Genomic DNA, 22954 nt, shown 5'->3' with positions numbered 1-22954 from the left:
TAAAATTTCACGATTTTATTGGAAATACTTAACGTGGATCATTATTCAATGGTAAAGAGTGAGAAATACTTTAACTCTACCAAAGCCATAATTCATCTCAGCAGCTGCGCAGCAGCAATATCTCCATGTGCCCCTTTAGGATAGCACCAGGCAGCCCCTTCTGGGCTGGGGCTGATCCTGAGGGACATGTCACCTTCCTGAGGGACAGGCCACCTTCTGGCCAGGCTGGCCAATGTCATCCTCCAGCAGAGTCCAGCTTTGAGAATGCTATATCAAATACCTCTCCGTAGTGCTCAACAAAATGCACTTCCAGTCCTTCGGTGATGAACCCAGCAAGGTCGTAATAATCCTTTTTATTCTCTGACGGCAGAATGATACAGGTAACCCCTGCCCTCTTTGCCTGTGGGGAAAAGAAAGAGGCAGTCTGTGAGTCCCAGAACTCCATCAGTCTGCCAGAAACTCCCCATCTAAAGAGCAAGAACGGGAACAGTTCTTCAGGAACATGATCCAGCTTCACAGTGCTTTGGAGCACAGCAAGGGCACCACTTAACAGAAGGTGTCCCTGGGGGTGGATCACGTCCTAAACCTCCCCAAGCCTCCAGAGACTCCAGTCCCACCCCTCAGCCGCAGGGACAGCTCAAGCAGAAGGAGTTTGAGCCCTGGAAGGGCTATTGGCACATCCAGGACAGTTCAGAGCAGTTTTCACTGTGTACAGAGTTTTAAAACTTCCAGCTTGGGTAAGGATAAAGCCCAGAGCTAAAAGTAGAAAGAGAAAGAGCATTTCAGTCCAGCCCCACACCCCTGTGCCCACAGAACCTACAGAGCCTTTCGATTCGGGCATCGCACTGGAAGTGGTGCCAGGAGCAGAGCCCCCTCACCCACTCTGTGGGTGCTCCTGCTCTTATCTCTTTGCAGCCACTTGTGAGGGCCACGTGTCCCTATCGTATCCCAGGCCTCGGGAACGGCTATCGCAAAACACAATGCAAAATTAGCTGTTTAAAAGTCCCATGAGGAAAAGAATCGCACTGCACAAGGCTGCAGCCCAAACACATCTGGGGAGAGAACGCTGCTGTGACAGCCCAGCTCCAAGGGCTGCCGGAAGAGCTAATGCCATGCCTGGAGACAGCAAAGGGTCTTTGAGCAAGGCTGTGCAGGTGATACATACAGAGAGATTCGGTGCCCGGAAAGAGCTCTGAAAGCTGCAAAGGGTTGAAACCAAGAAAACAAGCACCACTCTAAAGCGAGCGCTTGCGGGGGCGCTTCAGTGAACCTGGTGTGTACAGCTTACTGGGAAAAAAGAGGATTGAGTAACTTGATTATGATGTAAAAAGGAACTTCACAGGGGAAAATGCAAGGCACTAGAAGTTCCTTCTGTCTAAAACAGAAAGACGTAGGGATATCTTGGTAAAATTTTAAGACAGACAAATTAAAGCTGGAACCAGGGACCAGAGCCTTAATGTTAGGGATGACAACCTCATGGAAACCATCCTGTTTGCACCGTCTGCCCCAACTCTAACAGGCCCTTCAGCCCAGTGCAGGTTGTTGGACCACATCAGTGTGATGGAGAAGACAGCTTTAACAGCCAGACAATCCCTTCCACCGTTTGTTACACCACTAATGAGATCAACACTGATGACCTGGCACAAAGCCCGGGGTTCCACCTCCTTCCTGACAGCCAGGACCCAGGCAAGATCCCACGTGCCCCCAGCAGCTTCTCCACAGCGTTGATGGAACCACTGCCTCTCCCACTGCAGGAGCAACCACTGTGGTTGTCCCAGTCACCGCTGGGCCCGATCCAGGGCACTCTCCCACAGATGACGCACAGAGACAGGACAGGAGCTCTTACCGCAATTGTCTTCTCCTTGATTCCACCAACAGGCAAAATTTTTCCAGTTAATGACACTTCTCCAGTCATGGCCACATTCTGCCTCACGGGGCAGTTCATGGCCAGTGACAGCAAAGCCGTGACTATGGTGCAGCCTGCGCTCGGTCCGTCCTTTGGTGTGGCTCCCTGTTTAAAAGAAAAGCACAACCCCCTTGTCTTTAGCTCATTCGAAGAACAGCAAGGCCAGACCACTCCCCTGTCACTGCTGGTTTAATGTGGCCTCGTGGGGGTCTCCCAAAGGCTTTTGTGGAGCAATCACTGATGGAACTCCGCTTTTTGTGTTTGGCTGATGATGTCAGTCCTCATCTTACCCATTAGGAATAATCCAGGAGCCTTAGGCTTCTGGCCTGATGCCATCACAATACTAATCGGCTCAGGACTTTGAATAAGCAACATGAGTAAAAATCAGAGCACAATGCTTTAGAGGTTTTTGTTGACCTAAGCCAACCATGGGAACAAGTAACAAAGGTCAGCATTGCCAGGGAAGAGAGCATCAAGACTCACAAAATAGTGGAGGGCAATATTGAAAGTCATTCAAGGCAGAAGAGATCTTTCAGTTTAGAAAGTCTAACTAAACTAGTGGCAGTCTGGATTTATCAGATATCAAACAGATCTTCAAGGTAAGAGCAGAAGAAATGAATGTTTAAGGGGGCGAGAGGCAGAGATAATGTCTCCTGGTTTCTGATCCTCCAGGAAAGGAACACAGAGGCAACAACCAAGAACCTCAACAGACACCAAGCAAACTGCAGCAGGGCATGAAGTGGGTTAAAGCAAAGCTTGGGGACAGGGACAGTACAGACTCCGTCTTCAGCGAAGCACCTGCACAAAAGCTTTTATACATGAGCCCTCTGAGCATCATCTGCACTGATTTTCAGTCCCCAACACCCAAAACCGCAATCACTGCCATCACCTGTTGTAGAAACCAGGGCACAGAGACCAAGAGTATCAATTGTGCGTAAATGGCCTAAAGCCTTTATGAAGGCCTGGTTATACAGAAACCTAAACTCTGGTGTCCTCGTGGCTGCCTATAAGCTTTTATCCAAATCACTCATCTCTATGCCATGGTTTCCCCGCCTGCACAACAGGGCCAGCAGCTACAACAGAAGCCTGGCATTCCTTACAGCATTATCCAATCCCCTGTATTCTCTCCACACGTTTGCTGCAGAAAGGAACGGAAAAACAGCCCGTCAGATCCTGAGGAAAACGTCTTCTTTTCTATATTTTGCAGCTAAACAAGGGCATTCTGCTCAACACAGAGACAAATGAAGCGCTTTCCAGCTTCGTGTCTAGGGAAGCAAACCAGCCACACTGCTACGCGTGCCCTGTGCGTTCTGGATCACTTTACCTCTGGCACATGCAGGTGGATATGGGAGGACATGAGAAAATCATTGTTGGGGTCCTTCTGCATCAAAAAGGCTCTTGCAAACGTGTAAGCTATTTTGGCACTCTCTTTCATTACATCTCCCAGCTGCCCTGTTACTTCAAGGGACCCATCCTTGCTCTCCTTGTCTTTGGGTCGCTTCAGGGATGTTTCAACAAACAGAGTGGAACCTCCTAAGAATGAAAAGAAAAATGACAATCTGAGAAAAGTTAAAGGAAAATCAAACCAGAAGGTTTTGGTGACACAGAAGCAATGTCAGGAATTTGGAGCTGGGGCTCTCTGATGAACCACCAGCAAATGAAATCTGCTCTCTGAATCCCTTCAGAGAGGCCAGCGTGAAATCCCAACAGCACTGCCACGACAGTCTCCGTTCACTGCTGCTTTGGACTTCACACTGATACAGAGGCAACGCCTATTTAGTGGAAATAACCAGTTCTTATAACTGTTTCAGGTTCTTTGTAGCCAAAACGTAAGACAAGGTCACACCATTGCACACTTCTAGCCATCCAGCTTCCTGGGTTCAGACATCCAATTACCTCCTCCACCAGAGTGGTCATTTCCCTCTTAATGACTTCAATCCTACCCCAGGTCAGGACATCTCAGCTGTGCCCTAAGTCAGAATGGCACCACCTGCTTTGCAGGAAGCAGACAAGATTTTGTCTTCCCTGAAAAGGCTGCTTTTAACAGCAGTTAAAAGTTTAGAAGTCACAGTTTAAAAAGTCACTGCTGTTTTTAACATATATGGTTCATATGGATATGGAGCATAAAGAAAAAATGTGCTGGCCTGAAGATAAATGAAACCCGGTTAGGGGAATAAGAAAGGGGCCCTATTTCAGGGAAGAAGTCAGATCTAAAGGCCACAGCAGTTTGTTTTACTGGTGCAAGGAGAACTTCACTGGACTCAGTAGGGAAAATTCAGTTTAACCATTTACATTCAATTTTTGAAATTAGACAGAAATTAGACATTGTGTCTCACCCATGGCTGTCCAGGCCAGACCCATCACCACTCCCGGAGGAGTGGTTTCATACATGCGATCCACAGTGAAGATGGGCTTTCCTACAAAGTCCTGCAGGTTTTCAGGTGTCACCTGAACAGTCTCTGCTTCTCCACTCACAATTTTATAGGCAGATTTCCTCAGTACCTGCGTGAGACAGCAATTTGTTTCTGTAGAACAGGCCAAGAAGGCTGAAGCACAGTTGTCATGGTTGCACACAACCTTCCCTCACCTTTTCTACTTGTTTCTGCAGATTCCTCACTCCGCTCTCCCGGCAGTACTGCTTGATGAGAACAGTCAGGACATCTGATGTGATTTTGGCTTTGTTTTCATCCAGGCCACACAGAACTCGTGCTTGAGGGACCAAGTACCTCTGAAAGAAAAACAGCCCCAAACCCTTCTGTTAGTGTTTGTGACAAAAGCCCGGTGTCCCCACCCACTCAACTTCACTCTGCTGTTCGCTCAATGCCACTTTCTGGAGTCCACAGCCTGTGAAACACCTTTAAGTGGTGTTGAAATCAGAGGAACTCCGTCCAAAATGCCCTGTGCCTATTTTCTTGGGCACAGTTGGATGTAAATATATGAGCCTGAATCTGCCAAAAAGCATTTTATCAACTAATTCACAGCGGTTTCTCTTACCTCTGCAATCGCAAGTTTTTCTTCTGCCACATATCCCGATACGTTGATCACTTCCATTCTGTCCCGCAGTGGCTCTGGAATGGTTTCCGTTACGTTGGCAGTACAAATAAAAAGTACCTAGAAACATTTACGAGATCCTGTTACGCATTTTCATTCTTTGTTCCAAGCAATAGTTCCTCAGCTTTGCGTTTCTCTGTCTGAAGGGTTGGAGCAAGATCATTTTCTCTGTCAAAGAGTTTTTATTACAGGGAAAGTTTTGGATATTAAAAGTATGTAGTGGGATGTTCCCTACCCTCAAAATAAATGCGTAGAAACACACAGAGCACAAACTGGGAAACTGGGATAGTCTCATATGGCCCGTATTACTTGCCAGGGCAGATCTGCATCTCGCTTCTAAGTTACTTCTACTTCCTACAAAGTTAGCACAGACCAAATTACACATATTTCGAATCCATCAATTCTGCAATTAATGGAAGCTGCAGAAAGGGCAACAGTGTGTGAAGACAACCAACCTCAGGAGCTTGACAGCAGCCCCGCCAATCATTCCGCAGAAGAAAAGCTCCCACCTTTTCTAGTGGAGACCACGCATCTTTTGTGTCCCTGGCTGTACAGAGAGTTTGGGCTACAGGACATGTGCCAGTGACTGTGTTCTCTTAAGCATGTACAGATACTCCAGTTAAAGCCAACTCCTGCAGAGACAGCCCTGTACCACTCGTGTCTCAATCCCATCTGTTTGACTTTCCCAGTGACTACATGTCAACATCTTGTCATGGACAGGAAATCTCTGCATCGATGCACATCCGTACATTCCAGCTCTACAGGCTCCGCAGAAGAGAGAAATACCTTTGACAGATCCACAGGAACATCAAGGTAGTGATCCAAGAAGTTAGAGTTCTGTTCCGGGTCCAAGAGCTCTAGAAGGGCTGAGGATGGATCCCCTTGATATCCTCTTCCAATTTTATCCACCTACGGGAGAAAAACTTTAAATACTCTGAGAAGTTTCTCACCACAATAAATTGCTCATGCAAAGATTCTTTAAAGGCTCCATCTGAAAATCTTTATATGTTTGCTCATCCACAGCCACTATCAGCCACACAGCTATCAGTTTTCTGTGCATTCACCCATGTCCCCACTATCCCACCACATGAGTATGCAACACATCTGACGACACAGGGCTGTAGTGGTGGTGTGGAGAAGCACCAAGAAGCCTCAGGGGTGGGCAAACAATTAAATGCAAGTGAGTTATCATGGGTTAGCAGGCTACTAGTCATTAACCTATGCTACAGCCACAGACAGAATATCGATTCCACAGTGAGAGGACTATAGGGTGCTAGCTCATAGCCCTTCCCTAAACACTCTCCTGACTCTGCCTGAGGTGCAAAGTGCCCGTGCACAGCTGCTCATGGCAGCTTAGCTGGCGTCCCTTGCTGCTTTCACAGAATCACACGCTGACTGAGGCTGGGAGGGACTCTGAGGCCATCTTGTCCAACACTACCACTCAGGCAGGGCCGCTGAGAGTCGGCTGCGCTCAGGACCATGTCCAAGGCTGTTGTCTCTTTCAGCATTGTTCACGTCCTCAGAAGAGGTCACAACAGGGCTGCTCTCCACTGATTTTTCTCCCTGAAGGGCAGTATGACCTAGATGGACACAATGCAATTTGCCACTACGGCCAACACAAGGCCCTCACAAACACTTATGTGCCCTGACTGACAAGTTTCATCACCTCTCAAATCAAAGTACTTGTTGGTTACATCACACTGCAATCCCTTACCCTGTTTCTTGGTCACCCACCATTCCCAAGACATCTGCTGCTGGGTCTTTCCCAGCCATGGCATACGTGGAGGAGACCTTTAGTCTATCCTGAACACCTACTATTATATCCCGGCCTTATTTGCTTTTCCACAAAGCAGTGGGGCTGCAGCCCTTTCTCATTCCCAAACTAGATCTCACATCCCCACCTGAGACTGTTAGGCGAGTTACCTTTCCTACTGGGGTCATTGATACATGTTTTTAAGAGCAAAAACTAGAAGAAAGACCAGATACATCACCTCATCGATCAGTATAAGTGGATTCTCTGTCTTGGTCTTCTTCAGACACTGGATGATTTTTCCTGGCATTGCTCCAACATAGGTCCTCCTGTTTTACCAGAGACAGTGTTTAGGGAACCATCGTGAAGCACAGTGCACATCACACAACACTGCCTGCAGCTGACGGAACAGGGATATCTGGCTGGGAAACAAGTCTGTATATCTTCTACCTCTATCAAAACCCTTTTCTATCACCACAATAAACAGCCCAGTTGGGTCTCGGTGCTTCTAGCAGAGATCAGACATGAGGTTTGCCAGAATACTCCCAGACTGCAGGTTTTATCTTTATTTTTAACCACTCTGAAGTTAGAGGGAAGCAAAGAGGTACGGAAGAGAACAGAGATGTTTGAATAGTGACTTCTTGCTTTCTGGGTAAAGAAACGTTAGGAAAGGGAACACTAGATTCCCTCAGCTTGGTAGGGATGAAAAAGGAAGGTTTGTATAAATAAAAAGATACCCTAAAGGAACAAAAAAGGAAGATTAGTGTAAATCAAGATACCCTGAAGGAACAAACTCCTTGCTACAAAACACAAGCTTTCTGCTAGAAGGGACTGGCACCCAGGAACAAACAGGAGCAGAGCAGGAGGGTAACAGAGTGAATGCCAAAAGAACACCCTGAAAGATCTATCAAATATTTCCCTCTGCTTCCGCACCTGCAGATTAAATTCACACTGCAGAACAGCTACTCTTGCTAGTTTGAAAGCACTGCTAGCTTTGTTTTCATGTGTGTGTGGAACGAAGACAATCCCACAGCAGGGCTGGATTTACTGATTTTTGTATTCGTGTCTTCTTGTCCTCACGAATACCCCAGCTCCCAAGATTTATTCACGCAGCACCTCCCTTCTGATTATCCAGGAACCAAGCCTCAAACGTACCCGAACACAGGAATGACCCTGTTTGAATCGCCACCCTTCTCTAGGGCTGGCATTTATGAACAGGCATGAATTAGCATTTGGCACCAGTCGGTGGCTTTTGGGTAGCACTCACAGCTTTCCAAAGATCTCCCATGACCAGGGAGCAACCCCACCGAGACACACAAATATGACGATGTTCCAAACTCTTGTGCTTTGCTATCCTTTTCACCTCTTCCCATGCCCCAAACTGTTGGATAGAGAAACTGCTCAAGTCACACTGACCTGTGTCCTTTTATTTCTGCTACGTCTGTCATCCCTCCAACGCTGAAGCGGAAGTACTCTCTGTTTAGGGCTCTGGCGATGGAGCGGGCAATGCTGGTTTTGCCAACCCCAGGCGGGCCATAAAAACACAGGATCTTCCCCTGGGTGGATCCTCGCAGCTGGCTGACTGCTATAAATTCCTGCAGGACAGATGAAACACCAGTAGTGAGTAGAGGGCGACTGCAGCAACACCATAACGTATTTGTTATCAGGTCAAGCAATGATTACCAAATGAGTACCACACACAAAACCGGTCCTCAAAGGAGTTGGAGAGGGCAAGGGGAGCAGCTGTGTAAGACACTAGAGGTCTCTTTTCCCTTTGGTTATTTAAACACTTTGCTCTCCCGGGGCTTTGTACTCTACACTCACCTCGCTGGGAGAAACAGTCTCTCCCTCCACTGTCTTGAGGTGGGAAGACAGGCTTCTAGGTTCTTCTCCCAGCTTCCTTACTTCTCACCTGAGCCTCTCAAGCTACCTGTGTGCATCTCCTACTATACTGCAGCTTCTTTGCTAGGTTAAACTTTCAGCTTTTCACACTCTTATGGTAGAAAACCCTCAAATAACATCCTGCAGCTGAGAAATCAAAAGATCGTGGTTCAGAACTGAAGTCTCAGCTGCTCATATGCTTACAGAAATCACTGTGCAAGTGACCAGATAGACGTGGTTCCCCTGTAACAAGCCAGTTATTTAGCAGAGATAAGCCTTGAAGTCCTTCACCTACAGCACTGAACTCCACAGCAACACTATAGGAGGACAATAGCACCAATTTAATTAAGGCTGAAACCTCTGTAGGTATTTCTCAGTACCTTAAAATGACCAACCTTGCTGGCATTGCTACAACTGCGGAATCTCCTCTGTGTGGAATTAATTCCGCCAATACTCAAAGCCACAGATATGTCTGATGCATCTTGCTCTATGTCTGTGTAAAGGCTGGGCCTAGTCAGCAAGAGCAGCACTAGGAAACAACGTTAAGGGACTGATCTTCAAAAGGGTTATGTGTTTGCAGCGTGCAACAACAGGCTAATCAGAAATCATTTGAAACAGTAAATCAGACGGCGAGATCTAGTCACAAGCCACGGGCACTAACAGTGAGAGAAGCTCCCTTTGGCTGTGAGCCAGGAGATACTTCACAACTTTTATCTTTTTCTAGAAGAGACCGGAAAAAAGCCATTTACAAAAGCAAAATCCTAGGATGTCAAAGGATTTACCGTTCATTATATACAATGACATTGTACTATTAACTCTGCAGATGCCTACATGGTTTCCGTGTGTAACAATTACTGACGTGGCCCAAGTACCACCAGTGCTGGCCCAGAGCAACACAAACCCCTGCTACATGGAGCACACGAGAACACTATGAGAAACTGCCTTATTACACTCTTTGGAAGGAATTGGCCATGTTGAATGCCAGTGACACTCAAGGGCTTGACCAAACCTGCTAAGCTCTTACCATGATTTGCTAATGCAAGGTCAGTATCTGCACCTGCCTCCCCTCTGCTGGGCCCTTCGTCCACTGCCCTGTAAGATACAAATCCTGCCAGCACCAGGATCGTCTTTCACTCCTGGCTACAAGGGGGAGCCTATTCCTGACACCTAGAAAGACAGGCAGTTCTCATGGAAAGCTGCTGAAGTTGTCACAATGTGTTGCAAGTACCTCCTCTTATCTAAACCAGCTTCCTCAACCACAGCAAGCACAGGCAGGACATCCTCAGGCAAAAATGACAGAAGCCGTGGAACAAGGCAGCACTAAAAACCTCACTTCCATAAGGGTTATACAGCAGAGACTACAAACCCTTCAGCATCCAGCACAACTTTGGGGACAGGTAAAGGCTGTGAGAAAAACAGGCATCTCGCCTCTAAAATTAAGAGGGAGAAAGTTAGCTATCAGTAGAGGCTCAGTGTGGTTTGGAAAAGCAGTAACTTTGCCAGTCAAGCAAAACCATTTTAACAGTCTCTGAACAAACTGATTAAAATCCAGAGACTGCTCCTCTGGACATTTATTCCCTTGCTCAGCGTTAAGTACCAGAGCTGAAACACAACCAGTGTTTCACCACAAACACCACAACCTGAAATGCAACCAGAATGCCCGATGCAAAGCACAGTGTGAAAAAGGACACATTGCCTATTTCTGCTTACCAGAATTCGCTTCTTGACATCATCCATTCCGTAATGATCCTCCTCCAGAACTGCTTGGGCTCGGCTCAGCTCCAGGTTCTCCTGGCTACACTTACCCCACGGGATGGATGTCAGCCAGTCCAAGTAGTTTCGTGTGACACTGGCAGAAACACACAAATGAGAGTGATTTGAAAACAACCAGCTGATGCCATCCTCCACTGCCTTCCAAAATAACCTTATCCACAACAGGCGGGATATGAACTACTCAGGGAAGGGAGACTATGAAAAGAACATCATCATCTGGCAGTCATTGCTAACCTTTCGTTATGGTCTTCACTCTTGTCCTTAAGCCCTCAAAAAAAAAAATCAAAGCTTTTGTTCCCAGCTTTTGCTTTTCTGAAACAAAGAACCTTCCACATACCATGCAAAGACCTAGATTCCTCCACACAAATTCCAGGTATGATTTTTTGGTGTGGGGCTGGTTCCTGCCTGCAGATGAACGGGATTGTTTGTAAGCTCTGCACTATGGTCAACTGTTTGGATCAGGTCATAGAACTTGAAGACAGACAATCAGTTTTCTCTGTTTCGCCAGCAAACCAAGACAACATAAAGAAGAAAGGTTCCTGGCTTATAAGCAAGGAAAAACAGCTGGATACACAACATGACAGAGAATGAGTGAAGACTGGCAGATAAGGGTGTTAGAGCAGAAGCTAACAGTGGAGACAAACTGCTGCTGAGAACACAAGTGCATTAAATTAGCACTTGTGTTCTACAGCTCCACACACTGAGATCAGGGATTCAAATGTATGCGAGGTCTGCAAGATGCAGTAAATAGTAAATCGTGCACAATCGCAAACACAGAGCAGCACAGCCTTCCCAGGTCTGGCTGCCTTCTCCCAGGATTCACTCCAAAGCAACTGCCACACCAGAGCTTTGGCTTTTTTCTCCCAAGTCCTCTTTGCAAAGTGCTACTGCTCGTACTGCAACAAGGGAAAGGGACCTTGCTGGCTCTGAAGCCCAGCATGTCTTCCCCAGCTTCCTCCCTCCTCCTCCTCGAATATGATTATCAAAAAGTTTCTCATGTAGATGATGTGTCTGCTCTCAAATGCAGCCTTTTACTCCATAAAAGATAGTTTATTTTAGGAGTAAAGATCCAGGACATTCACTGCTGACGAATACACCGAGTGCTGTATTGTATAGCACACACTGCCTCGAGAGACAAGAAACATCCACAGCAAGCTGAGTCTCGGAGAATCCATGTCTCAGATTATATGGCAGAAGCTATTCACTCCTTTGCAATTCCAACCCTGCCCAAAAACTTCGGGGACAACCACTGGTAGGTCAGCCAATGTCATGCTAGCAGCTACCTTCTCTTCTCTCAGATCTAATGAAAACGCCTAGGGACAGGAGAGAAAAGCCTAAGTTAAGGGCTGAAGGAGTCACTGCACATTCCATGAGGGGCAAGGAACTGCACAGTTCTCATCCACAGCATTAGGCTGCAAGAAAGGTAAATTACAGTAAAACAGGACATCTGGAGAACATTCCCATAGCTAGGATGTGATCACATGCTATATTCAGGGCAAAAACTATGACAAAAAGAGAAAAGAAACTCTTAAGGTAAGAGTTCACAGGATCATATCAACTTCTCTCATTCTCCCAACTAACTCTGACAGCCAAGCACTCACTTGAATTCGGAGGAGTGATTATCCAGCAAAGCCAACTTGTTCAACTCCTCGTCAATCACATCCATGACATGTTTTGGCACTACCAGCTCCTTCAGTCGCTCACGGAATTTCTCTTCTATGGCATCCTTATCCTCTTTTTCCAGACCTAGCTCTTTCTTAATGATCTTCAATTGTTCTTGGAGAAGGTATTTGCGATGCGTTTGCTTGATCTTCTCCTCAACCTAGACACAGCAACACATACAGTAACTGTTCCTAGTACGACCCATCAGATGTCACAGCCTTCCAAATACTTCTCAGTTATGACCTTCTCAGCAACTGAAAACGCTACTCGGAAATCATTTGCAGCGTGTTCTAATACAGAAGGTGACTTGTGACTCCCTCCACATCTCGGTGGCCCCCAATGGCCATGGTTCAGTACTTCAGAGTTTTGTTTACGCTGAGGAGACCAAAGGCTGGGCAGGTTTGATCTCCTCAGTGACAAATAGATGGGAACAACCACTTACCTCGACCTGCTGCCTACATGACTGCAAACAAAGCCAATATGCAGCTGCCCTTCCTTGCCACAAGGACACACTGTTAATCCATGGTCAACTTCCTACATTAGGGCCTCAAAGTCCTTTTCTGCAAAGCTATTTTCTATCCAGTTGGCATCCAGCCTTGCCCTGTTGCAGGGGGTTATTCCACCCCATGTGTGGGACTATGAATTTTTCTTTGTTGAACTAGGGGAGGGTCTTACTGATTCCCTGAGGCACACCACAATTAATCAGCTGCAGTTAGACTTCAGTGTTGATTACAACCGTTTCTGTCCAGCAGTCTAGCCAATTTTTTTGCCCACCTTGCACTACATCCTTCCAGTCTGTAATGTCCCAGTTTGGTCATAAGGATACTACGGCTGATCACTACAAAAGCCTTGCTAAGGTCAAGGTACACAAAGGTCGTTGTTTTCCCTTCCTATCAGAGAAGGCAATCAGGTTAAGGAGGCATGGTTTGCTCTTGGAAAATCCTTCCTGGCTCTTCCAAATCACACTCTGGGCTTCCAGAAGGGATTTCCCCATAATCTTCCTACAGACTGAGGGCAGGCTGCCATGTCTGTAGTCTCCCAAATCTTTCTTGAACACAAGCGTGGCATTTACTTTGTTCCACTTACCAGGAACCTGCCCAATCATCACAGTGTTTTAAAGGTGATTGAGATATCAAAATACTGACACTGACAGGCCCTTTCAGCATCCTTAGATGCATCCCATCTGGCCCCACAGACTGCACGTGTCCAATCTGCTTCAGGAGTCTCCAACAACTCCTACCCTGGTCCAAAAGCATTTTGCACTTAATGTGAATTTTAAAAGCCCCAATTATTGCGAATTAATAACCTGAGGAACTTTTGACTCAGTATACACAATTCCTTAACCTTCATACACTTCTTTCCGTTTGATGCAGTTATTGTACTCTAATTAAGGCTTATCACAGCCAGGAACTACTGCAGCTCTCAGTGGTGAGCAGAGGGTCTTAAAAAGAACACTGTGCTATTCCCACTGTTATGTGCCATATAGATATGATGCTGTATGGTTTTACTCAGAGCCCTGGCAAACTGCAGCCCTCTAGGATTTACCTTCTCGCATGAAATCACAACTTGGACACTTTTTAACAGCAGACGCCATAGCCTCATGTCTTGTTACTTATACACCTTGCATGAAAAATCACATTTCTAGCAGAAGAATCATATAAAGTCTTAACTTTACAGCACTCTCTCTTTAGAGTGTGTGCCATTATCTCACTTTACAGTTCTTCACTGGCCACACTGAGCATCACTGTGGTGGGCGTGATATAAGTACAAGCCACACGTTACTTGAAAATCTTACCTCCCTTCCAAGACGCTGCTGAAGTTTACTCAGCTCATATTCCTTTTTTAAGAGCGAAAGAGCTTTGTAAAGCCGTTTGGGAATCTGGAAGAGAGACAAAAGGAGTTTTCAGACAGTGTACTCTTGGCTGGTATAGGGAAGTCTACTCTTCCCTGTGAGGAAGGGAGAAGAAAAAGCTCCAACAGGTCGTTTGGTAGAACTCTCCAATGCACGGAGATGTAAAAAGATGAACCGTGTTGCAACTCCAAAGCACGCAGACAATGCATGAAAGACAACTATTTGCCATTGAAGATGCAGATCATCCAGGCATTACTGACTTACCATATCCTTCACCAGGAACCTAGTCACCGATACTGACTCACCAGCAATCATAGTACTGAGGTCCCTACTGCGCCATGGCCGTTAAAGAGACCACAACACACAACAGCCCGCCTTTTGGTTCACTCAGCACAGCTTTAGTTAGAAGCTCCATCTTACACTAGTTTCTTCCAAGATGTCTTGAAGTTCTTGAGACTCTGCCCCTGTCAGTGCTGCACCCATGTCGCTCAGGTAGATGGGGTTATCTACCACGCGTTGTCCAGCCTGCATCATCTGAAGTACAGACTCCCTGAAAAAAACAGTAATAAACCCCAAAACGCTCAGCAAACTTTTACATTCATAAGGGATTATACTCACAGAGTTATTTACTTGTTACGACGGAGCAAAGAAACAAAACACAGATCAGTTTCATAGCAAAATAAATCATTCTTCAAAAATTTGACTATGCCAATACCTGGCAGCAAACACATAAATCACTTGATAAAAGGAATTATCACTGATAAACAAAACCAAGTCTATGAAATGCTGTCTTAACAGTTACTTAACAGTTATTTTTTGTGTGCGAGTACGTGAAGACACTTACTCTGCTCATTTACACAGATCAGACCATAATACTCACTGCAGTGAGCTTCACTAGGCCCAGCTCACCAGCCCCAGGACTCATAATCCTTCCTCGTATCCAAATTTCACATCAGGTTTTCAAAACCTCCCCTCTGTTTCCAGGAATGGATGCATCCCAAAAGACAATTTCAGGTGACAATTTGGCAAATATCTCTTCTTCGTTAGAGCAAAAGGAAAAGTGGAACAGGAACTCTCAGCCTACTCTGGCCTGAAAACACGCTGTTCCCACAGCTGGGCAGCACGGGAAATACGTACCTGTACAAGGGGTTCAAGGCAATGATGTCTCGGATTGTTTTGACAATTTCTGCAGTAAGAGCCTACAAACACAACAAAGATTTAATCAGCAAAAGCCTAGCAATGGGCAGACGAGACCTCAGTACAAATATGACATTCCTCAACCTATCCAGCAGAGAACACAGGAATACAGCCTCCCGCCACCCATCAGCAGAGGGGTGCTGTAATGGTGCTTGGGGCTGGGGCAATTATTCCTCCTGGGAGACAGGGAAAGGCAAGAAAGGCCATGGGTTGGCCTGCTGCTTGCACGGAATGGGTCCTTAGCCAGAAGACACAATCATGTTGACCACTCAAGCCACCCTGGAGCAACAATTCAGTTTGATAGAGGATATTACACAGATTTAAGCACAGCCCAACCTCTTCACTTGGCAACTTTTTGATGTGACCAGTTCTAAGGAACTGAGCTGTTGTGGTGCAAAATCACTGTATTCATACAATCCTCCCATGCAATGGCTACGAGGATGAGGAACTGGTTTCTTAGGCCTGAAATCAGAGCCTGATCTTAGAACTCTTCCTTTTAAGCACGAAGCGTAGGTGCATCTCTACAGGAAAAGTCAAGGCTTGCATGATTAATTCACTCACTTTAACCTCTTCTGTGATCTGAAAATCTTCATGAACCACGTTCTCTACTTCTACCATGAGAACTTCCTGTGGGGGAGCAGCTACAGGATCTAGTACCACCTCCACCGCTTGGTCCTTCACTGAAGGCTCCTCCTCAGCCTCCTTCTTAGAGCGCTTCTGTTTCCTTCTAACTTTCTGCTTGTTCTCAGGCTCCTCAGGCTCAACCTCTAGCTGCTTGTTTATACGAATCCTGAAAGCCAAAAGAAACCAGCTACAATCAAATCTCCTCTGTTATATACAATTTCAGCTATTCAGTATGAAAAGGAAAGAGTCTTAAGTGGTATTTTGAGTAAACTAAAATTTCAAGCTTCGACAAGGGTGACTGAATGTGTTTTGACAAGATTCAGCTTTTGGTTCATTTTGTCAAAATGAGGCTTGATTCAATAAACCAGCAATAATCCAAGTAAATTATTCTTCATTGTCCAGAATCAATGTGACTGAAACAAAGTGAAGCAAGAAAAAGCAATGCTTCAAAGCAAACCCCACCCTGAACCTCTCTCCCCTACCATGTTTCTGTCCTTATATTCTCCCTCCTAGGGGAAATTAATTATTTGATGCTGTCAAAACCACACTTTTATATTGTCTTACATGAAGTAAGCTGCCATACAAAGAAGTTAACTGACCACTGAATTAGCCCACTGGTGTGGGAATGAGAGGCCAGGGGCAGCTGACAGCACCTTTACCATAAACCATGTTAGCTTCAACCAGGTGCAGAACTACAAAACCAGATTTCTAATGATTAAAAGAAATAGAATCTAAATAATGCTGGTGAAGCTGCACAGAAAGCTCAATATCACGGATTGTCCGACTTCACAGTGACAAGTTGCTGCACATGAACAGAACAATTAGTAAGGTATCACTGCTAGTGCATAGCTCATGTAGTGTCTCCAGCTACATGAACCAACAGCTCTGATGTAGACTCATATCTGCTTCTTTTCTCTGCTGTTCACTGTCTCACTTTAATTCTGAATATAATGTTCTGCTTTTTCAGTGTTCTGATCCTCAGCAGTCTCTCTGCTTAAACCTCATCTCTGCATTACCTATCGTAAAACTAAATATTACACACCATGCGTGTAACAGACCTTGAAGTCCTTCCATAACCACACATATGAAATTTCGGCCTGTTAAACAAAGACATTCCCTAGATTATGATTTTGAGAGAGAGATATTCCACAACGATGAATTGACTATTAATCCCTAAAAGGTACAGGACAGATCACACAGCACAATCACCTTCCAAAAGATTAGTTTCTCTGTTACTGCTTAAATTTCCCCGAGTTTTACCTGCTGTGCAGACACCCTCCTGTCAGATGTTTTCCCTACAGATTATAACCCGTGGTTCTCCAGAAAGGGATCCAAATCTTGCCCTCTCCACTGGCTTAAAAGGTTTCCTCTCTAGAGATGAGTGGTACACAAACATGCAGGAACAGCAATAGCCCTTGGCATGGTTGTCTTTATGAGGCTGGGAATATGGGGTCCAAAAAGCCATGTGGCACAGCACTCTCCGGTCCTGGGATAAAAGCTGTTACGCACAGGGTGTAGATGCTATTTTCCATGCTACCTTCTCCAGAACAAAAGACCTCCTTATCTACTCTGACTGCCGCTAGCAACTTTTGACTAATTCTGACTGCTCTTGTCAACAGAACAGAGCCACAAACAATTGAGTTCAAAACCATTTTCTGGAGGGTTAGTGGCTCATGGTGGAAAGCAGTTGCTGGGTAGAAGAATGTCCCCTGTCCCCTTGCAGGGCAACTGGAGAAGAGTTTGGCGGTAGCCAGCTGGCCAAATATCTCTGTGATGACTATGGAAGCTGCTGCCCTGAACCACAGCCAGCCCAGAAGGTGTATGGGTAAAGCTGAGGGACGGATGTAGAGATGAAAAGACCCACACTTGCAGGACGCCACATTTTATTATTTTGGCTGCTGATGTAAGGGTTCCCTTTTCTATATTTTTCCCCATCAATGCAGCGTGTTCTTCAGATCCAGAGCAGCTCCTGTGGACAGGACTAATCAGTGCTCTGCATCTCAATCAAAGGAAGACCAGTTCCCCACACCTCCCAAGTTATAGGGAAATATTTCTGTTCCAATTAAACTGAAAGCAATAGCTGCCTATTCCCAAAATCAAATCAAACAGGGCTGTGCTTTGATAATGCAGCAGGATGTTTAAGACTTCAGCTGGAAAGGAGCTGACTTGCAAACTCAGGCAAATATACCTTCAAGAAACACTGCCCATTCTTCATTGTCCAGAACCAATGTGACTGAAACAAAGTGAAGCAAGAAAAAGCAACGCTTCAAAGCAAACCCCACCCTGAACCTCTCTCCCCCACCATGTTTCTGTCCTTGTATTTTCCCTCCTAGGGGAAATTAATTATTTGATGCTGTTAAAACCACACTTTTATATTGTCTTAGCTCAAAATACTTGGCACAAATAGCTAAACTTATATTCCCAACAATAATCCTATTCTCTTCAATCCCTTTCCAGGACAAGACCACGTACATCTGACACAATTACAGTTCAGGACCACTTTTTTTTTAAAAAGTAAAAATACTGGTTTGAACTGGTTCTAGAGAATTTCTTTCACCATTACTAAACCTTGCTGCATGCTAAACTTCAGCTGCTCGTGGCATCACATAACGGTTTATATGAGGATGCTGTGCACCAGCTCCTCCTTTTGGGCTAACCTGTTGCAAATGTAACAGCACATGGATTACGGAAGCATAAAGCAGTTTGGTTTGTAATGGACCTTAAAGATCACTCAGTTCCAACCTCCCTCTCATGGACAGGGACACCTCCCACTGGATCCAGTTGCTCAAAGCCCCATCCAACCTGGCCTTGAAAACCTCCAGGGATGGGGCAGCCACGGCTTCTCTGGGCAACCTAGGCCAGGGCCTCAGCATCCTCATCATGAAGAATTTCTTCCTAATGTTTAATCTAAATCTTTCCCCTTCCAATTAAAAGATTCTTCCTCATCCTATCACTATATGACCTTGTAAAAAGCTTCTCTCCAGATTTCCTGGAGCCCCTTTCAGTCCTGGAAGCTGCTCTAAGGTCTCCCCGGGGCCTTCTATTCTCCAGGCTGAACAACCTCAAGTCTCTCGGCCCATCCTCAGAGCAGAGGTCCTCAGAGGTGCTCAGGGCTGGAGTAGCAGAGTTCTATCAGGATATGCTGTAGTAACAAAGCAAAAGCTTGCAATACACAAATTGTGCATGAAAACACATATATGTGCTGAAAAACAATCTGGGGATGCATCTGTTCATAAAGAAGTCCAGTGAGAGGCAGCGGTAGCACAAGCCATTACCTGCGGTGCCCCATGACAATCATACGCAGCTTGTCTCCCAGGTCCTGCATCTCATGAATCTGAACAAAAGTTCCCATCTGGTAGATTTCATTCAGATCCTCCACCACATCAGATTCATTGCTATCAGGAAAAAAAGGCAAAGAAGATAGTCAGAATCTTGAGAAAGAAGGTAAGCTTAAAAGAGAAAGGAACAATCACTGGTTGCAGAACTTTATATTGGATTCAGGAGCAAAGACACTTGACTTCTTCCTGGCTGTCATCACCATGCAGCCCCTTTCTAAAGCAACCAACTACCCAGATGGTGGTTCTCCTTCCCAAATAATTCCTAAAGCGGGACCCAAGCTCCCGGCAGAGTCAGTGGTGGCAATGAAAACTGCCACAGCAAGAGGATGGTCCGAGCCAAAATACAACTTCTGTAAAACCACCCAAGCCAGGGAATTTCAAATCAAAGCTTTTAAGTGTAAAGGCAGCCTCGTCATAGAAATAGCTTATTTTTCAAAAGATCAAGAGAAATGGCTTACTTGTCATCCTTTTTAAGAAAAACACCAGCATAAGGCTGGGCAAGACGTACTTTCCTCCTCAGCAGCTCAACCAATTTCTTATTCTTCACCTAGGACAATAATAGGGATGAAGTCAGAGGTGGATTTTCCACAAGCGGTGCACCTTCAGTGTGTAAGGTCAAGCTCTGGTGGAACCATACGACAGAACTAGGAAGTCTCACCTCAGATTTTTCTAGTCTTTCCCTCATTACAGGACACACTATAAATATGGAAGAACATCAGAGAAACATGAAATCATAGAATGGTTTGGGTTGGAAGGGACCTTAAAGATCATCCAGTTCCAAACCTGAGTATTTAAAACAAGTCCCCAAGTGCAAGCTCGAAGGCAGGGGAAGAAACAAGGTCTAAGCTGTATGAACCTTACGGGCACGCAGCCCAAGATTCCCAGTATAAAGGAGAGCATTTAATAGTTGCCTTAACGTAAGACACTGTTGACCCATGCATTGAAATCAATAACTTATATGTAGAAGTATTACATGATTGTGTGTCTAAAGATCATAACAAGATGTAGTCTCTTCCTTCCCCCAGCACCTATAAAGATGCTAAAAGCTGCACATATTGGATCTGCACATGCAGAAAATACTTCAGTAGAAATACTGTTATGGTAAATAACTCCACGGGAACTACTGATTCAGTTCTTAGATTTACTCCAAAATCAGACTGGTAAAATACTAGTGAGGAGCGAAAATGTGAGTACTTGTTCTAAAACGGCTGCATTTCAGGAAGAAAAAGTATTTCTGGCTTGTGAGCTCAAGTCAGTTGTCCAAGATGAAGTTTATGGTTCTTAAACATATAAATATGCAGAGGGGAGAGATTGCACCCCGGAATTCCCAGGCTGCATTGCCACCCCACAGCACCCTCTCCCCACCACAGCAGTGTTCCTCTGCACTGAATTCCTGCAGCCTTCTCCCAGCTGACAGCCAGCTACCCTCACACCCCCTGTTCTCGCTGCTGTGACATCAGCTCATGAAGAAAAACCAAGGACAGGTTGGTTTAACCTTGGGAAAGAGAGCACGGAGAAGCCAGCAAACTCTGGAAGTCTCTGGGGAACCACTGGCTTTCCCAGCAACGGCAGCGCTAACGACTGATGCAACCCTGTGACACCGAGTGGGTGCCTGCCCTGCTGTTCCAACAACTGTGAAGCCAAGGCTGCGGCGTGTTCTGCACCCTGATCCCTCCTGGGATGGACAGAATCACAGAATCATATAATAGTTTGAGTCAGAAAGGACCTTAAAGCCCATCCAGTGTAGTAGCACATGGGATACAGAATCATAGAATAGTTTGGGTCGGAAGGGACCTTAAAGATCATCCAGTTCCAACCCCCTGCCGTGGGCAGGGACATCCCACTGGCTCAGGCTGCCCAAGGCCCATCCAACCTGGCCTTGAACACCTCCAGGGATGGGGCAGACACAGCTTCCCTGGGCAACCTGGGCCGGTGTCTCACTGGTCTCAAAGTGATGAAATTTCTCCTTATTTCTAGTCTAAATCTTCTCCTCTCCAGTTTAAAGCTATTCCCCCTCGTCCTATCACTCCATGCCTTTGTAAAAAGTCCCTCCCCAGCTTTTCTGTAGCCCCTTCAGGTCCTGGAATGGAATAATCATGGCATTGTTTGGGTTGGAAGGGACCTTAAAGCCCATCCAGCTCCAGAACCAAGGGATTCTATGAAGATGCTCTAAGAAAACCCGCTATAAACCCCACGCTTGGATGAACCGAACCCTCTTTTGCCTTCAATCAAACATATTCCACGTTTTCTCCCAGAACCCGCTCTGCTCACCTCGATGATTTTGATGAAGCGGGGGAACACGGGGTTGCGGGTTACGGCGATGAGCGGCACGTTGGGGAAATGCTCGGGGACGAGCAGCGGGGTCAGCGCCGTCATCACAGGCCCGGCCGGGCCTTCCCCGCCACCTCCGCCTCCTCCTCCTCCTCCTCCTCCTTCCTCGCCGCCCTCACCCTCCTCGCCCCCCGCCCCGCCGCCCGCGCCCCACTGCTGCCAGCGCGCCCCGGAGCTGAAGGCGACGCGGGGGGGCGGCGCGGGGCCCGGTGGGGCTGGAAGAGCCGAGGAGGAGGAGGCGACCGGGAGGAGGAGGCGGCGGCGAGCAGGGCCCAGCAGCGCCGGCCGCCAGCGCCCGCACAGCCGCAAGCACCGCGCGGCCGCCATGCTGCCCCCCCCTACCCCCGCGCGGGGCACGCCGGGAGCGCCGCGCGTGGTGCTGCGCACGTCCCCGCCCACGCGGACCTGGGTTCGAGACCTGGCTCCGGCCACTGCCCGCCCGCCCCCCCCCCCCCCCCCCTTCCCCGACGGTGGTCGCGGGTTCGAGACCCGGACCCGGCCACTTCCCCCCCGCCCCAGAAGGAGGTCGTGGGTTCGAGACCCGGCTCCTACCACTGCCCTTCTGCCTATTCCAACCCCATACCCGGCCCCCAGCTGCCGCCCCCTGTCCCCTGCCCCAGACCTTTGCCCTTGCCCCCTGCCCTGTTCCCTGCCCTTTGACCCCTGCCGCGGTCCCTGTCCCTTGTCTGACCCCAGTCCTTGCCCTTGACACCTGCCCCTTAGCCCTGCCCTCGTCCCCTGTCCTGCTGCCTCTGCCCCACTGCCCTGACTCCTGCCCTGGCACCAGCTCCTTGCTGCCTTCTCTGGCCCCAGTCCCTGCCCCTTGGCTCCTGCCCTGACCCCTGTCTCCGCTCCTGTCCTTGCCCTGACCCTTGCCTCACCTGCAGGTTTCACCCTTGCCCCTTGCTTCTGCCCCAGTCTCAGCCCCTGCTCTTGCCCCGGTCCCTGTCCCAACTCCTGCTCTTTGCCTGGACCGCTGCTCCTGTCCCAGCCGCCCTCCCTGCCCTCTGCTCCTGCCTCAGCTCCTGCTCTTGCCCTGCTCCCTACCCCAGCCCCTGTCCCTGCCTTTGACCCCTGCCCCGTTTCCTGCCCCTTCTCTGGCCCCGGCCGCTGCCCTTGCTCCTCATCCTGCTCCTGCCCCCATGCCCGTCCCGGCCCTTCTGGGGGTCATGGATTCACCCCCTTGCTCCTGCTCCTGGCCATTCCCTGTCCCTTGCCTGTGGCCCCGGCCTCTTGCCCCCGTCCCTGTCCTGCTGCCCTGAGCCTTGCTCCTCGCCCCTGCTCCTGCGCCAGTCCCTGCCTTTGCTCTGGCTCTTGGCCTGGTCCTGAGCGCTGCCCCTTGTCCCCAGCCCCTGTCCCTGCCTTCGCCCCCTGCTCCCAGCCCTTGTCTCTGATCCTTTCCCCTTGCCCCTTGCCTCACGCCCTTGCGCCAGCCCTCGCCGCTGCCCCTGCTCCAGTCCAGGTCGCTGCCTGTGCCGCTGCCTCTCGTCCTGGTCCCTGTCCCTTTCCTCTGCCCCTCAGCCCAGCTCCAGCCCCACCATCCCGACCCCTGCCCTGGCCTCGGACCGCGATGAAGGCAGAGCCGGGCT

At 47.6% G+C, this 22954-nt stretch overlaps 1 protein-coding gene across 1 annotated transcript; it reads right to left on the bottom strand.

Annotated features, from left to right (window-relative positions):
* Positions 1 to 21726, bottom strand: LONP1 (lon peptidase 1, mitochondrial). The gene is made up of 18 exons (XM_009567009.2): positions 21306 to 21726; positions 19493 to 19581; positions 18972 to 19091; positions 15634 to 15862; positions 15013 to 15074; positions 14296 to 14425; positions 13819 to 13902; positions 11963 to 12183; positions 10299 to 10437; positions 8124 to 8302; positions 6949 to 7036; positions 5744 to 5866; positions 4901 to 5017; positions 4494 to 4634; positions 4243 to 4408; positions 3231 to 3439; positions 1847 to 2011; positions 1 to 400 (listed from the first exon to the last, which is right to left on the bottom strand). Exons 1-18 carry the CDS (start codon positions 21690 to 21692, stop codon positions 236 to 238), a joined length of 2814 nt encoding a protein of 937 aa, XP_009565304.2. The 5' UTR covers positions 21693 to 21726; the 3' UTR covers positions 1 to 235.
* Between the last annotated feature and the right edge of the window lie 1228 nt (positions 21727 to 22954).

The sequence above is a fragment of the Cuculus canorus genome, chromosome 27 (genome assembly GCF_017976375.1).
Source record: "Cuculus canorus isolate bCucCan1 chromosome 27, bCucCan1.pri, whole genome shotgun sequence".
NCBI lineage: Eukaryota > Metazoa > Chordata > Aves > Cuculiformes > Cuculidae > Cuculus > Cuculus canorus.
Note: the sequence above shows the minus strand (reverse complement) of the source record. Positions and strands in the feature narration are given on the sequence as shown.